General features: G+C 42.1%; 1 protein-coding gene across 2 annotated transcripts; it reads right to left on the bottom strand.

Annotated features, from left to right (window-relative positions):
* Nucleotides 1–589: 589 nt before the first annotated feature.
* On the bottom strand, nt 590–11036 carry kptn (kaptin (actin binding protein)). 2 transcript variants are annotated; one of them, XM_035779921.2, is made up of 12 exons: nt 10703–11036; nt 10462–10544; nt 8968–9052; nt 8665–8719; nt 8001–8079; nt 7852–7925; nt 7665–7771; nt 7299–7418; nt 6280–6343; nt 5851–5986; nt 3650–3823; nt 590–1110 (listed from the first exon to the last, which is right to left on the bottom strand). In XM_035779921.2, the coding sequence occupies exons 1-12, from the start codon at nt 10911–10913 to the stop codon at nt 955–957; spliced, it is 1344 nt and encodes a 447-aa protein (XP_035635814.1). In that variant the 5' UTR covers nt 10914–11036; the 3' UTR covers nt 590–954. The 2 variants fall into 2 exon arrangements, with proteins under 2 accessions (XP_035635814.1, XP_035635815.1); XM_035779922.2 differs by having other exon boundaries at nt 590–1105.
* Between the last annotated feature and the right edge of the window lie 6889 nt (nt 11037–17925).

The following is a 17925-nucleotide window of genomic DNA, read 5'->3' as shown; positions in this document are numbered from 1 at the left end:
AAGCACATTTTGACCTGAAACATGAAAAGTTCACATGAACACGTTTGACTACTTTCTAATCGGAGTGGAGCAAACACACATTTTTACCAGCAAAATAGCCGTACCCAAAATGGTGAAGTTCATCGTGCAGTTTGTCAGGTGCAGGTGAATAAAATATGTACAAATAAAATGGAAGTACGCTTTTGTTCACCCCAGAAATGGACCAAACAACTTTAAATGTACTGTCTTCATACTTTCTTAAACCAACTTTCATATACCAAAATGACAGGTGTGAACTTGCATTGAGTTATGAAATAATGTAACGACATGGTATAAGTCAATACAGGATTTAATTAATTTAGGACTAATAGTGATTTTCCTTAACCATTTTTTTACAAGTTGACCCATTTCAGGTGGGCGCATGAAATTCTAGGCCAAGTCATTAAAATGATCTGCTTCAATGTGCTGTATGACACCGTAAAATGACTAAATACTTACTTCATGAACAAAATAAGACCTTGTCAGTGAATTTGTTGTTTTAGCTATTTTCAGTCCTGTCAGGTCTTGACAACATTACAGATACCTAAATGCAAGATTCTTGACAATAATGCAAAAAACATATATAGTTAATTTATTGTGTACATATGGACAATATTACATGTTAGGCAACATCAAAAAACATTTTTTATCATGATGTTGTAAGTGTAGATAATTCATGGTAAAACTGTCATTATTGGCACAGGTAACCCAGGTGGCACAGCATCTCAGTGCAAGAGGCGTCACCCCAGTCCCTGGTTCGAATCCAGGCTGTATCACATCCGACCGTGATTGAGAGTCCCATAGGGCGGCGCACAATTAGCCCAGTGTCCTCCGAGTTTGGCCATCATTGTAAATAAGAATTTGTTCTTAAGAACTTGCCTTGTTAAATAGAGGTTAAAATAGAAAAAAAAAGAAAAAAAGAAAAACAGCTGGCTCTCACTTTGATGGGGCACTCTGCTCCTCATTGGTCACAGCATCCCTCTCTTCGGTGTTCCATTCTGGGATTGGCTGAACTTCCGAGCCAGGGGCCAGCTTTGACCCCCTGTCGGCCAGTCGCTGAAGGACCAAGTCAGCAGTGCTGGTCAGACTGTGCTGGAGAGAGGACAAGAGGGGAAAAGATGGAAAGAAGAGAAAGAGAAAGTGGGAGAGAGAAAGAGATTATACAGTCAGTGGCGACTCATCATTCAGGGCAGGTGGTGCAAAACCCCACCTGTTCTGAGCCCCACCTGTTTATATATTTTTTTAGCATGTTACTTTGGCATTAATACGTGTCACATATCAGTTTGCAAACAATGTAAAACAATTTCTTTTAAATAATAATCGACTTAATAAAGTCACATTAAACTGATTTCTTGAGTAAGGCAGCTCCAAAATGCACGCGTTTCAAACTTGCTCAGTGCCTTCTGTGGTAGTGGGGCAACCAGCGGAAAATACGGAGCGTAGGGGTTGGTAATGTTCTCTAATTGCGCCGTGGTTGGCTCAGTGTTCTGTCACTCATGGCGACACCACGTCACCGCAAAGTCTACGGGTAGAGCTGAAAAATTCAAGCCACTTAGGTACTGCCATAGAGTTACATTAGAAGGCTCAAGAAGGCTCAAGGTCATTGGCCACAGATAAAATGACATCAAATCATGTTATAGCTACAGTAGCTTTGATAGGACCGATAATGTCAACAACATACTTTCAAAATCTTAGCTAGCAGTCATCATCATGAATCAAGTTGACAATCTACTGGCAAATCCTTTTCAATCCTTGTCATTTGAAGAGAAATAATGCAGAGAAATTATAGATAAAACGTATCGGTGCTTACGCCATAAACATTACACAAGTTGGAAATCGCAATTTCAACAATGAGTGGTTTGGAAGGAATCAGTGGCTAACTGCAAGCATTGCAAAGCAGTCACTAGCCTGATATTCCGTGGAGTGGGTGTGTGGTCCAAGTCTGGGTTTAAGGGCCTCTTTTCCGAACTTAAAAGGATACACATTCAACACTGGCCATGATTTCAATCCAGCATGCCGCGCTCAAAACAACTGGAAACTCGGAAATCTCAGACTTCAGTGAGTTCAAGACAACTGGGAACTCAGGGAGGGGGGCGAGCACTGACTGAGAAAATACGTTTTGAACAGTCATCCGAATTGCAAGTTTGGGCAATTTTCCACTCCTAATTTAGCCGACTGTTCTGACTTGGTGGTGCACATGTAGCCTATAGCCTTTTTTAGAGAAATGTAATTATCAAATATTGTAAGAGCTTTCATTGTCTGCTTATATGCCCCCTTTATTTATCATACAGTTCTGACTTGGTGTACAAGGAGAATACTGTAAGAACGGATGTTCTGAATTCTGTCGCAATATATTTTTTTTAAGTGCTGAACAAATAGTTATCCATTCTAGGGCAGGCGTTCTGCTAGCGGAACCCCTCGACACATTCCGCTGTAAAGGCAGTGCGCAAAATTCAAAAATATTTGTTTGAAAAGTGTAACATTAACAAGTCCAATACAGCAAATGAAAGATAAACTTCTTGTTAATCTACCCATCGTGTCCGAATTCAAAAAGGTTTTACAGCGAAAGCACAACATATGATTATGTTAGGTCAGAGCCAAGTAAAAAAAAACACACATTTTACCAGCCAAAGATAGGAGTTACAAAAAGCCAAAATATAGATACAATTATTCACTAACCTTTGATGATCTTCATCAGATGACACTCATAGGACATCAAGTTACACAATACATGTATGTTTTGTTCGATAATGTGCATATTTATATACAAAAATCTCAGTTTACAATGGCGCGTTATGTGCAGTAATGTTTTGATTTCATTGGCTATCTGCAAAAAAACAGGTGTTTTGCAGGTACTATTTAATGAAGCTGCCAGTTGAGGACTTGTGCTGCATCTGTTTCTCAAACTAGACACTAATGTAATTGTCCTCTTGCTCAGTTGTGCACCGGGGCCTCCCACTCTTTCTATTCTGGTTAGAACCAGTTTGAGCTGTTCTTTGAAGGGAGTAGTACACAGCGATGTACGAGATCTTCAGTTTCTTGGCAATTTCTCACATAGAATAGCCTTCATTTCTCAAAACAAGAATAGACTGATGAGTTTCAGAAGAAAGTTCTTTGTTTCTGGCTATTTTGAGCCTGTAATCAAACTCACAAATGCTGATGCTCCAGATTCTCAACTAGTCTAAAGAAGGCCAGTTTTATTGCTTCTTTAATCAGAACAATAGTTTTCAGCTGTGCTAACATAATTGCAAAAGGGTTTTCTAATGATCAATTAGCCTTTTTAAAACAATAAACTTGGATTAGCTAACACAACGTGCCATTGGAACACAGGAGTGATGGTTGTTGATAATGGGCCTCTGTACACTATGTTGTCGATAATGGGCCACCTATGTAGATATTCCATTAAAAATCTGCTGTTTCCAGCTACAATAGTAATTTACAATATTAACAATGTCTACACTGTAGTACTGATCAATTTGAGGTTATTTTAATGGACAAAAAAATGAGCTTTTCTTTTAAAAACAAGGACATTTCTAGGTAACCCCAAACTTTTGAACGGTAGTGTAAAATGTAAACATAAAATGTATTATAGGGACTACACTCCGTGCTATGGCACTCCATGATAATGCACCTGTAGTATGTGTAGCCCCTTGAGTGTTAGAATCGCCAGCTCTCTCAGCCCATCTCCAGTCAAATCCAAGTAAATGATGGACAGCAAAGGGCTTTTGAAGCTCCGCCTCCACAGCAGTTGGAACTGTTCCTCTGTTCCTCTCATTGGTTGCTGGAACTTGTAGCAAAGCAGCTCCTGAGGTATAGGAGCAGAAGCATAAGAAACCCTCAGCACATCGGCTAATCGGTGCCCCCAGACATTGACTGTAATTGTACTGCTGGTTTTTAACTACTTGTTATTTTTATTTCTTATTTCGCATTTTTTAAACTGCATTGTTGGTTAGGGGCTTGTAAGTAAGCATTTCACTGTAAGTTCTACACCTGTTGTATTTGGCGCATGTGACTAATAGAATTTGATTTGAATCATGATTTGGATGAGAAGTTTTAAAAACACACTGACTAAAATCCAAGAGTGGAGCAAAAACAAAAATATAAAAATTGACAAATGGAGTAAATCAATGGAGTAATCAGTCATTCGTTTTCGGTTATGATCAGGTTAGATTTTTGTAGTAATCTCATCAAGGGGTATGTACATTGCAATCGGAAAGTATTCAGACCTAGACTTCTTCCACATTTTCTTACGTTACATCTTTATTCTAAAAAAAAACATTTTTTTTTTTAAATGTCCTCTTTGATCTACACAATACCCCATAATTGTATTTTCTTTTATTGAACTAGGCAAGTCAGTTAAGAACAAATTCTTATTTACAATAATGATGGCCTACCCCTACCAAACCCTAATGACGCTGGGCCAATTGTGCACCGCCCTATGGGACTTCGAATCACAGACGGTTGTGATACAGCCTGGAATCGAACCAGGGTCTGTAGTGACGCCTCTAGGACGGAGATGCAGTGCCTTAGATCTCTGTGCCACACGGGAGCCAAATGACAAAGCAAAAACAGGTTTAGAATTTTTGCACATTTCTAAAAATAGAAAAAAGTGAAATATCCCATTTACATAAGTATTCAGACCCTTTACTTAGTAATTTGTTGAAGCACCTTTGGCCGCCATTACAGCCTCGAGTCTTCCTGGGTGTGATGCTATAAGCTTGGCACACCTGTATTTGGAGAGTTTCTACCATTCTTCTCTGTAGATCCTCTCAAGCTCTGTCAAGTTGGATGGAGAGCGCCGCTGCATAGCTATTTTCAGGTCTTTCCAGAGATGTTAGATCGGGTTCAAGTCCGGGCTCTGGCTGGGCCACTCAAGAACATTGAGACTTGTCCCGAAGCCACTACTGCATTGTCTTGGCTGTGTGCTTAGAGTCTTTGTCCTGTTGGAAGATAAACCTCCGCCCCAGTCTGAGGTCCTGAGTGCTCTGGAACAGATTTTCATCAAGGATCCCTCTGTAGTTTGCTCCGTTAATCTTTGCCTCTACCATAAAGGCCTGATTTGTGGAGTGCTGCAGAGATGGTTGCCCTTCTGGAAGGTTCTCCCATCTCCACAGAGGAACTCTGTGAGAGTGACCATCCGGTTCTTGGTCACCTCCCTGACCAAGGCCCTTTTCCCCCGATTGCACAGTTTGGCAGCACGGCCAGCTCTAGGGAGAGTCTTGGTGGTTCCAAACTTCTTCCATTTAAGAATGATGGAGGCCACTGTGTTCTTGGGGACCTTCGATGCTGGAGAAATGTTCTGATACCCTTCCCCAGATCTGTGCCATGACATAATCTTGTCTCTGAGATTTACAGACAATTTCTTCGACATCATGGCTTGGTTTTTGCTCTGATGTGCATTGTCAACTGTGGGACCTTATATAGACAGGTGTGTGCCTTTCCAAATCATGTCCAATCAATTGAATTTACCACAGGTGGACTCCAAGTTGTAGAAACATCAAGGATGATCACAGAAACAAGATGCACCTGAGCTAAATTTTGAGTCTCATAGCAAAGGGTCTGAATACTTATGTAAATAAATGATTTTTGTTTTTAATTTTGAATAAATGTGCAAAGAAATCTAAAAACCTTTTTTGGGTTAGTCATTACAGGGTATTGTGTGTATATATATTTTTTTAAATACATTTTAGAATAAGGTTGTAACATTACAAAATGTGGAAAAAGGGAAGGGGTCTGAATACTTTCCAAATGCACTGTATTTTATTAGTTTAAATAAGTTTTTTTTTGTTGCTCATAGCCCTTCTTCCCCTTATGAGAAGCCCACAAACTCACCTGTCCATAAGTTCCCAGTAACAGCTCCTTCTGTCCATCAAAGTCCAGGTCTGTGACCAGCGCACATAGCACTGCGTCACACTGGTCACTCTCCGAGAGGCACGCATGGCAACTCACACCATACTCCTGGACATCCCTGAGAGCACAATGTACTGACCATTCTGACCATAGAAACCTAACTGACCACACATTGACCGAAGACTAGAAAGAGCACGGACCACACAGTGAACACAAAACACTGACCAGGACAAAATAAAATATCCTTACTGACCACGACAGAGTATGAACAAGCTTTTTTAAACAAATGACTGGCATTCTACCACTGCAATAAGATTTTTAAGGTAATGTTCCTTTAGTAAGCACCTCTCGCGAATGGCTTGCATTCTTTATTCATGTATTCTTAGTCTCTAATAGGCCTGTGATACTGACCTGTACACGACGGCCATCTCTATACTGCTGGTCACCAGGAGGTTGTAACCAACGATCTCAATGTCTGAGAAAAGTGTGGAGACAAATTTTTTATGGCTGTGGCGGTCATGAAATGTTGTCAGAGGGTAATTCTATTACAAATGGAGCAAATGTTTTGCATCTACGGAACAGCTACATTTAAAAAGTTGAACAAAATCTAATAATATAGCCTACACCATCACAATAAAATCCATTGTTGATTTACTTGTGTTAGGCCTATATAAAACTGGGAATGTTTTAGAAATCAAAAACATAAGGGCTGCATGATGTGACTCTATATTGATGATTTGGAAAAAGTTGCAAAAAAGGTAAGTGCTCTGATCCTTGCACTTGACACGGAGAGAGAAAGACAATTGCACAGCTGCTCTGCTTGTGTGGCAAGCAAGTTAGGGGATATCTAATCAATGGAGGCTGGAATTAAAATGACAGAATGAAAAGTGAAATGAGAAAGAAAGGCTACAATGACCAAAAGCCAACAGGTAGGCTGCTATTTAGGGTATAATCTTAATGGATTTGTTGTTATGTGTAGGGTAACTGTAGGACGGTGCAACATCTGCATAGAATTTGCAATATACCAATAGCTCCACCTAGTCCACTGGTAGGCTAGGGAATGGTTCTGACCAAATGCTCTTTCCTTCTATCTAATAATTTTGTCACACGGAGCATAAACACAGATCTACAAATCTCATTGCATACAAAATAACTGTTTGTTATTATATGTAGATTAGTCAGTCTGCTCAGTCAGTCGGTGATCAGCGACTGAGCAGAATGATGCTCTTGAACACATCCAGACTTTTGGAAGGAAAGTACAGCCGCAAATCATAGGTTATGTCGCAAATGGCACCCTATTCCCTACATAGTGTACTACTTTTGACCAAAGCCCTATGGGCACTGGAGCAAATTATAACACTACATAGGGAATGTACTGCCATTTGGGCACAACAATATCCAGAGGTCAAATCGGTGCTGCTCATCCATACCGTCCCCTCCCGTCTCTCCTGTCCTTTCAGGGTCCGCCGGCTCTGCCCGGGAATACAGGGGGAAGAGCAGCACGGTGGAGATGGGACTGTCCTGCTGCACCCGCCAACTCTGCACAATCTCTAATCCACACAGGCGCATGTGAAAACACAGAAAGGAAAGTACATCAGCAAATCATGGGTTGTGTCGCAAATTGCACCCTATTTCCCATATAAACCCTATTCCCTATGTACCCTATTTCCTATATATAGTGCACTACTATTAACCAAAGCCCTACGGGCTGTGGTCGAATGTAGTGCACTAAATATGGAATTCAGTGCCATTTGGGGTGCAATCCTATAGTGATTTAGTGTATAGGCCGTCCTCACCAGGTCCAGTCTGGTCCACCAGAGCCAGCCCAACACAGCCGTTCTGACAGCCAAAGGCTGAGAGACGACGACCGCCGGGGATACTCAGCACATCAAGCCACAACACACTGCAAAGAGAGGGAACAGTGGTTACACACACACACACGCACAACTGGGAGAACAGCAGACAGAGGATACACAAACTAACTTGCTGGGCAGCTCTTGTAGCTCAGGGAAGAGTCTCTCGACTGGCTGCTCTTCAAATTGGTGAAGGGAGGCGTTCTATTGCAGAGAAGATACATTTACTAGACTCCCACACACAAATCTCACTGCACACACACAGGTACATAGGCTTACCTCCTTGTAAAGATGAATCCTCTGATCATGACCACTGAGCAGAAACACTGTCTCACTGCATCCATTTTCACACTGCACTCTGGAACAGTTACATACTGTTGTTATTCATGTCATTAACAATGTAAGGAAGTGATAAACACCATCGTCATGCCAGGCTTTTTTATACATTCAATTTTAAAATCTTGACTCATACATTGGGTCATTCATGCACACACATTTATACTGACTCCACACACACGCACCACACACAATCATCATATCCGCTGCTGCTAGTCTGTTTATCATATATCCTGATGCCTAATCACCTTACTCATGTACATGTCTACCTCTATCACTCCAGTATCCCTGCACATTGTATGGTACTGGAACTGACCCTGTATATAGCTTATTTACTGCTCGTGTTCTTCTTATTTCTGTCTTAGTTTTGTTCTACTTTGTTGTTTTTAGTACTGCATTGATATTGATTACTACATTGTTGGGGTTAGAGCTGGCAAGAAAGGCATTTCACTGTACTTGTGTGCATGACATTAAAACTTGAAACTTAAAAGTGCATTGTGCACCTAAAATGTGTGGTAGGCCTTGAAAGGAGTCAAAGAAGTATAAACTATGTCAAAAGTTAGATAGGGGTTAGATAGGGGCCCACTATAGTGTGTACAGTACTTACTCTGTGTGGTAAAGCTGGAAGGGGGTGAACTGCAGCTCCAGGTTCAGACAGCTCTCTAAGAAGAGGATAAATAAACAAGCTCTAATCAGGGTCATGTTCACTAGGCATGAAACAGAAGAAACTGATTCATAACAGGGTGAAATTGGGAGGTATTATCTGAACTATTTTGTTTTCCATCGTATAACATTTTGAAACACTTTACTACGTGGTCCTAATGAACACTACCCTGTAAAACCATGTGAATACAAGAAGGGAATGTGTGTTCTATGTGACTCTACTGCAGCAGGTGATGCGATGTCTCACGTGCAATGGACTCCAGGTTGAATTCTGACCCTGGCTCGTAGTCACAGTAGATGTTGAGGAATGGAGTGGCTTTGTCACCAGAGTCCTGGGGGGAGGAGTGAAGACAAGTGTTATGGAAACAGTGATGTGTGAACACACATTCATCTACCAAAGAGAGAGAGAGAGAAAATAGTCTTATCATTCAGCAGACACGAAACATAAGAAAACATCCCAAAACAGAGAGTTCCTATCTGAACTTGCCCCTGAGAAAAACTAATTTTCAATTATTTTACTGTGTGGCCTAATGCACACGTCCGGAGTCTGGCTGGACCACTCAAGGACATTCAGAGACTTGTCCCAAAGCCACTACTGCATTGTCTTGGCTGTGTGCTTAGGGTCCTTGTCCTGTTGGAAGGTGAACTTTCTGCCCAGTCTGAGGTCCTGAGCTGTCTGGAACAGGTTTTCATCAAGGATCTCTCTGTACTTTGTTCCGTTCATCTTTGCCTCAATCCTGACTCGTCTCCCAGTCCCTGCCACTGAAAAACATCCCCATGGAATGATGCTGCCACCACCATGCTTCACCCCCATGGTAGGGATGCTGTCAGGTTTCCTCTAGACATGACATTTGGCATTCAGGCCAAATAGTTCAATCTTGGTTTCATTAGAACAGAGAGTCTTGTTTCTAATGGTCAGAGTCCTTTAGGTACCTTTTGGCAAACTCCAAGCGGGCTGTCATGTGCCTTTTACTGAGGAGTGGCTTCCGTCTAGCCACTCTACCATAAAGTCCTGATTGGTGGAGTGCTGCAGAGATGATTGTCCTTCTGGAAGGTTCTCCCATCTCCACAGAGGAACTCTGTCAGAGTGATCATCGGGTTCTTGGTCACCTCCCTTCTTCCACAATTGCTCAGCTTGGCCGGGCGGCCAGCTCTAGGAAGAGTCTTGGTGGTTCCAAACTTCTTCCATTTAAGAATGATGGTGGCCACTATATTCTTGGGGACCTTCAATGCTGCAGAAATTTGTTGGTACCCTTCTCCAGATCTATGCCTTGACACAATCCTGTCTCGGAGCTCTACGGACAATTCCTTCAACCTCATGGCTTGGTTTTTGCTCTGACATGCACGTTCAACTGTGGTACCTTATATAGACAGTTGTGTCTTTCCAAATCATGTCCAATCAATATAATTTATCAGAGCTGGATTCCAATGAAGTTGTAGAAACAGCTCAAAGATGATCAATGGAAACAGGAAGCACCTGAGCTAAATTTCAAGTCTCATAGCAAAAGGTCTGAATACTTATCTAAATAAGGTATTTCTGTTTTTATTTGTAATATATTTGCAGAAATTTCTAAAAAACTGTTTTCACTTTGTCATTATGGGGTATTGTGTGTAGATTTGATTAAATATGTGGTTTTTTTCAGCAATGTAACAACATTTGGAAAAAGTCAAGGGGTCTGAATACTTTCCGGAGGCACTGTATGTGTGTTCACTAGGAGAAAGGTAGGAGATATAAGCAAACCTTGATGAACGTTATTCCCACGACCAGCCCCCTGTTCGGTGAAGATTTGTTGAAAGCGTCAATTGATACAATCTCTGCATCAACTAAGGAGACAGAAAACGAGAGACACACATTAGCAAATTCACTAGCAACACATTTTGTATACACATACACAACACATGAATCGATGCAATGCATGCAGCCATAGCAAGAATGCAACAATAGCAGGATACATTCTGTAGCTAGCTATCTTAATCCTCACCTGGTATGTAGGTGAACTGTACTTCTTTAGCAACAGGTCTGATTTTCTGTTGGAGGTCTTGGTACCTGAAACAGACCACTTTTCCTTTCAGAGTAGCGGCGAGTAACTCTTGCTCTCCAGCCTGACAGAGTCCGTACATGTTACTCTGGGACAGAAAGCGGCTGAAACTGTCCTCCACGAATGGACACGCTTCTTTCCCCTCTCGCAGCATCCTCGTGACGTAGGGAAATACAGTTAATTTAATCCGAATGTGCCTAAATTTGTGCAAAACACCAGCCTATGCCAAAAATCCAAAATTTCCCATCACCATTCGAGCAGCCCAAAAAACACAACATCCGGGTGTAGGAGGAACTACGAGTAAAAGTATCCAATAGGAAAAAAATGTCACGATTTCTAGCAAATCAGCGTGGATGTCTTCAACCAATCACTTCACTTCGCAGTTCAGTCGCTGCAGTGCAGTACGTAAACGTCAACCACTAAGTGTCAGCAACAACTCTATAAACAAATCCATGATGTTCCTGTCTGCGCCTATAAATATGAACATCCATAAGCAAAACAACGGCATGCATACTAGTCTCTTGGCTTGGAATATAAAAGTAATCTGTTTGTGTGTTCAGTTTATATATTGACTTATTGGATTTAGTGTCCTCAAATACTTTTCACTTGTGTGGAGACTTACTGGTGTTGTCTGTGCCCAATAATGTGTTTTGTGCCGCTACCATGTTGTGCTGCTGCCATGCTATGTTGTTGTCTTAGCTGTCTTTATGTAGTGTTGTTGTGTCTATCTTGTCTTGATGTGTGTTTTGTTTTATATATATATATTTTAATCCCCGTCCCCTCGGGAGGACTTTTGCTTTTTGCTAGGTCATCATTGTAAATAAGAATTTGTACTTAACTGACTTGCCTAGCTAAATAAAGTTTAAATAAAATAATAATAATAATATTGTCCGCTGTGGGTCCTCTTCTGAGCAGGCATTTAAAAAAAAAAGTTTTTATCTCACTTGGCTTTGTTAAAAAGAGCATAACTCACAGGTCACATCTAATCTACACATTGTTTGGTTATTCAGTAGTATCTCATGCATTCACCTTGGATGCAGTTGTTAAAACCTGAGACAAATTTGAAACAATATTTCATGATCAATAGTATTGAAAGCTCTTGTATCTTTTATCTACTACAAAATATACATTTTATCTACTACACAACCCTCTGTGTGTATATGTCTCTTTAGGAGAGATTGGGATAAAGCAGGAAAAAGATGTTGGACATTGGACAATTCCTGCTGAGAAAATGTGTCATGTGTGTCATTGGGTCTTGTAGGTATATTGTACGTACAGACAGTGATATCACATGTGGTAGTATATTCTCCCAGTTCAGGAATAGCTTGTGCCAAACTCCCAGTTCTTCTGGCAGGATTACAGTCCACAGTAATCAGTCAACCACATTGTCACCTCAGACAGCAACCTCTGACTCATCACACACACACACACACACACACACACACACACACACACACACACACACACAGACACACACACACACACACACACACACACACACACACACACACACGCACACACGCACACACACACAATGTCACTTTTTATTTAAGGGTATTTTCATACATATCTGTTTCACTGTTGAAAAATTAAAACACTTTATGTATCTATTCCCGCCATTTGAAGGTATCATAAGTATTTGGACAAATTCACTTATAGCGTGTTAAATTTAGTCAAAAAGATGAGTATGTGGTCCCATATTCCTAGTACGCAACTTCTACATCAAGCTTGTGACTCTACAAACTTGTTGGATGCATTTGCAGTTTGTTTTGGTTACGTTTCGGATTATGTTGTGCCCAATATAAAATAATGGTCAATAATTTATTGTGTCATTTTGGAGTAACTTTTATTGTAAATAAGAGTCCAATATGTTCCGGAGCACATCTACATCAATGTGGATACTACCATGATTACATATCATGAATAAATCGTGAATAGTTGTTATTGTTATTGTGCATCTGTAACTTTCTTACTCATCATTATTCACGATTCATTCATGATTATCCCTAATCATGGTAGCATCCACATTAACGTAGAAGTGTTCAGAAACACATTCTATTATTATTTACAATAAAAAATTACTCCAAAATGATTGACACACATTAACATGCGTGGGGTAACTGGGGTTCAAATGTAGGGGGGTGTAGGGGCAATTCCACAGTAATAGAGTGATGCTGAGACTCACTTTTTCACTTTAAAATGTTTATGCCAAGCAAATAACATTGATTTCAAACCACACATCTACACTACATGAACAAAAGTACGCAGTCACCTGCTCATCGAACATCTCATTCCAAAATGATGGACATTAATATGTTGCTTTGCTGCTATAACAGCCTCCACTCTTCTGGGAAGGCTTTCCACTTAATGTTGGAGCATTTCAGCGGGGACTTGTTTCCAATCAGCCACAAGAGCATTAGGGGGGTTGGGCACTGATGTTGGGAAATTAGGCCTGGCTCACAGTAGACGTTCCAATTCATCCGAATGGAGTTCAATGGGGTTGAGTTCAGACCAATCAAGTTCTTCCATACTGATCTCGAGACAAACCATTTCTGTTTGCACCTCGCTGTGTGCACAGGGGCATTGTCATGCTGAAACAGGAAAGGGCCTTCCCCAAACTGTTGCCACAAAGTTAGAAGCACAGAATTGTCTAGATTACCATTTTATGTTGTAGTGTCAAGATTTCCCTATACTGGAACTAAGGGGTCTCGTGTAACCGGTGTGAAATGGCTAGCTAGTTAGCGGGGTGCGCGCTAATAGCATTTCAATCGCTGACGTCACTCACTCTGAGACCTTGAAGTAGTTTTTTCCCTTGCTCTGCAAGAGCCGTGGCTTTTGTGGAGTGATAGGTAATGATGCTTTAAGGGTGTCAGTTGTTGATGTGTGCAGAGGGTCCCTGGTTCGAGCCCAGGTAGGGGCAAGGAGAGGGACGGAAGCAAAACTGTTACATTGGCCCAAACCATGAAAAACAGCCGCAGACTATTATTCCTCCTCCACCAAAGTTTACAGTTGTCACTATGCATTCGGGCAGGTAGTGTTCTCCTGGCATCCGTCAAACCCATGTTCATGCGTTGGACTGCCAGAGGGTGAAGTGTGATTCATCACTCCAGAGAACGTGTTTCCACTGCTCCAGAGTCCAATGGCGGCAAGCTTTACACCACTCCGGCCGACACTTGGCATTGCGCATGATGATCTTAGGCTTGTGTGTGGCTGCTTAGCCATGGAAACCCATTTCATGAAGCTCCTGACAAACAGGTATTGTGCTGACGTTGCTTCCAGATGCAGTTCAGAACTCAGTAGTAAGTATTGCAACTGAGGACAGATCATTTATTTAACTTTTTTCAGCACCCTGTGGTCCCATTCTGTGAACTTATCCTCTCTCTCTCCCTCTATCACTTCACAGCTGAGCCATTGTTGCTCCTAGAAGTTTCCACTTCACAATAACAGCATTTACAGTTTGTTATATTTAACTAGGCAAGTCAGTTAATTAAGAAGCTATTTTTATTTTCACTGACAGCAGGTTAACTGCCTTGTTCAGGGGCATAACAACAGATTTTTAGTTTGTCAGCTCGGGGATTTGATCTTGCAACCTTTCGGTTACTAGTCCAACACTCTAACCACTAGGATACCTGCCACCCCAGGGGCAGCTCTAGCAGGGCAGAAATTTGAGGAACTGAGTTGTTGCAAAGGTGGCATCCTATGATGGTGCCACGTTGAAAGTCACTGAGCTCTTCAATAAGGCCCTTCTACTGCCAATGTTTGTCTATGGAAATTACATTACTATTTTATACACCTGTCAGCAACGGGTGTGGCTAAAATTGCCGAATCCACTAATTTGAAGGGATGTCCACATACTTGTGTATATATTGTCTATATGAAGAAGTCTACTTCGAACAATTGACACTGGACATTTGACTTCCACACATTCACTTGAGGAATAGTGCATATGGAAAGTTTGGTAAGAGAATGACTGTAAAATCTCCCTCAGTTTTTTTTATTTAATGACGTTTCCCAAAAACGGTTAAATATTACCTCAGAATTAAGATTCAAAGATGTCTGCAGAAATAATGGGGTGCCAGGCCAGCTAAGATATGACACCTTGAGTTGTTTAAAAATCTATCAATCAAAAAGAATGACTGTAACAGAATGATATCATGGGTCCTTGATCTGTACTATACAGAGATGCATAATTATCAATGTCACTTTCTTCATGGTGATGTATCCTAAATAAAGGTAGAAACATTTAATATCGTCCTTTGCATGTTTGGGTATTATTCTACATACTGGCTATTATTCAAATGAGCCCCACCCCCAAACAAGAGCAGATTTGGTTGGTCCAGACCGGACCAAATCTGTACCAATGATAGATGTCCATGTTTCACAAGTTTGGACATCACAGTACAACACAGTAGAGCACAGTACAGTAAAAATAAAAAGTAGAGTGTAGTATAATATGCTATAGTTCAGTACAGTACATTACAGTAGAGTAGATTAGACTATAGTGTACTCTACTCGTGTGCTCCACTGTCCTCTACTGTAGGGAACAATTTTTTTTATTTCACCTTTATTTAACCAGGTAGGCTAGTTGAGAACAAGTTCTCATTTGCAACTGCGACCTGGCCAAGATAAAGCATAGCAGTGTGAACAGACAACACAGAGTTACACATGGAGTAAACAATTAACAAGTCAATAACACAGTAGAAAAAAAGGGGAGTCTATATACAATGTGTGCAAAAGGCATGAGGAGGTAGGGGAATAATTACAATATTGCAGATTAACACTGGAGTGATAAATGATCAGATGATCATGTACAGGTGGAGATATTGGTGTGCAAAAGAGCAGAAAAGTAAATAAATAAAAACTGTGGGGATGAGGTAGGTGAAAATGGGTGGGCTATTTACCAATAGATTATGTACAGCTGCAGCGATCGGTTAGCTGCTCAGATAGTTGATGTTTGAAGTTGGTGAGGGAGATAAAAGTCTCCAACTTCAGTGATTTTTGCAATTCGTTCCAGTCACAGGCAGCAGAGTACTGGAACGAAAGGCGGCCGAATGAGGTGTTGGCTTTAGGGATGATCAGTGAGATACACCTGCTGGAGCGTGTGCTACGGATGGGTGTTGCCATCGTGACCAGTGAACTGAGATAAGGCGGAGCTTTACCTAGCATGGCCTTGTAGATGACCTGGAGCCAGTGGATCTGGCGACGAATATGTAGCAAGGGCCAGCCGACTAGAGCATACAAGTCGCAGTGGTGGGTAGTATAAGGTGCTTTAGTGACAAAACGGATGGCACTGTGATAAACTGCATCCAGTTTGCTGAGTAGAGTGTTGGAAGCGATTTTGTAGATGACATCGCCGAAGTCGAGGATCGGTAGGATAGTCAGTTTTACTAGGGTAAGCTTGGCAGCGTGAGTGAAGGAGGCTTTGTTGCGGAATAGAAAGCCAACTCTTGATTTGATTTTCGATTGGAGATGTTTGATATGGGTCTGGAAGGAGAGTTTGCAGTCTAGCCAGACACCTAGGTACTTATAGGTGTCCACATATTCAAAGTCGGAACCATCCAGTGTGGTGATGCTAGTCGGGCATGCGGGTGCAGGCAGCGATCGGTTGAAAAGCATGCATTTGGTTTTACTAGCGTTTAAGAGCAGTTGGAGGCCACGGAAGGAGTGTTGTATGGCATTGAAGCTCGTTTGGAGGTTAGATAGCACAGTGTCCAATGACGGGCCGAAAGTATATAGAATGGTGTCGTCTGCGTAGAGGTGGATCAGGGAATCGCCCGCAGCAAGACCAACATCATTGATATATACAGAGAAAAGAGTCGGCCCGAGAATTGAACCCTGTGGCACCCCCATAGAGACTGCCAGCGGACCGGACAGCATGCCCTCCGATTTGACACACTGAACTCTGTCTGCAAAGTAATTGGTGAACCAGGCAAGGCAGTCATCCGAAAAACCGAGGCTACTGAGTCTGCCGATAAGAATCTGGTGATTGACAGAGTCGAAAGCATTGGCAAGGTCGATGAAGACGGCTGCACAGTACTGTCTTTTATCGATGGCGGTTATGATGTCGTTTAGTACCTTGAGTGTGGCTGAGGTGCACCCGTGACCGGCTCGGAAACCAGATTGCATAGCGGAGAAGGTACGGTGGGATTCGAGATGGTCAGTGACCTGTTTGTTGACATGGCTTTCGAAGACCGTAGATAGGCAGGGCAGAATGGATATAGGTCTGTAACAGTTTGGGTCCAGGGTGTCTCCCCCTTTGAAGAGGGGGATGACTGCAGCAGCTTTCCAATCCTTGGGGATCTCAGACGATAAGAAAGAGAGGTTGAACAGGCTGGTAATAGAGGTTGCGACAATGGCGGCGGATAGTTTCAGAAATAGAGGGTCCAGATTGTCAAGCCCAGCTGATTTATACGGGTCCAGGTTTTGCAGCTCTTTCAGAACATCTATTATCTGGATTTGGGTAAAGGAGAACCTGGAGAGGCTTGGGCGAGGAGCTGCGGGGGGGCCGGAGCTGTTGGCCGAGGTAGGAGTGGCCAGGTGGAAGGCATGGCCAGCCGTTGAGAAATGCTTGTTGAAGTTTTCGATAATCATGGATTTGTCGGTGGTGACCGTGTTCCCTAGCCTCAGTGCAGTGGGCAGCTGGGAGGAGGTGCTCTTGTTCTCCATGGACTTCACAGTGTCCCAGAACTTTTTGGAGTTGGAGCTACAGGATGCAAACTTCTGCCTGAAGAAGCTGGCCTTAGCTTTCCTGACTGACTGCGTGTATTGGTTCCTGACTTCCCTGAACAGTTGCATATCGCGGGGACTGTTCGATGTTATTGCAGTCCGCCACAGGATGTTTTTGTGCTGGTCGAGGGCAGTCAGGTCTGGAGTGAACCAAGGGCTGTATCTGTTCTTAGTTCTGCATTTTTTGAACAGAGCATGCTTATCTAAAATGGTGAGGAAGTTACTCTTAAAGAATGACCAGGCATCCTCAACTGATACCCGGGCCAGGTCGATTAGAAAGGCCTGCTCACAGAAGTGTTTTAGGGAACGTTTGACAGTGATGAGGGGTGGTCGTTTGACTGCGGCACCGTAGCGGATACAGGCAATGAGGTAGTGGTCGCTGAGATCCTGGTTGAAGACAGCGGAGGTGTATTTGGAGGGCCAGTTGGTCAGGATGACAT

Source organism: Oncorhynchus keta, chromosome 11 (assembly GCF_023373465.1).
Source record: "Oncorhynchus keta strain PuntledgeMale-10-30-2019 chromosome 11, Oket_V2, whole genome shotgun sequence".
Classification (NCBI taxonomy): domain Eukaryota; kingdom Metazoa; phylum Chordata; class Actinopteri; order Salmoniformes; family Salmonidae; genus Oncorhynchus; species Oncorhynchus keta.
Note: the sequence above shows the minus strand (reverse complement) of the source record. Positions and strands in the feature narration are given on the sequence as shown.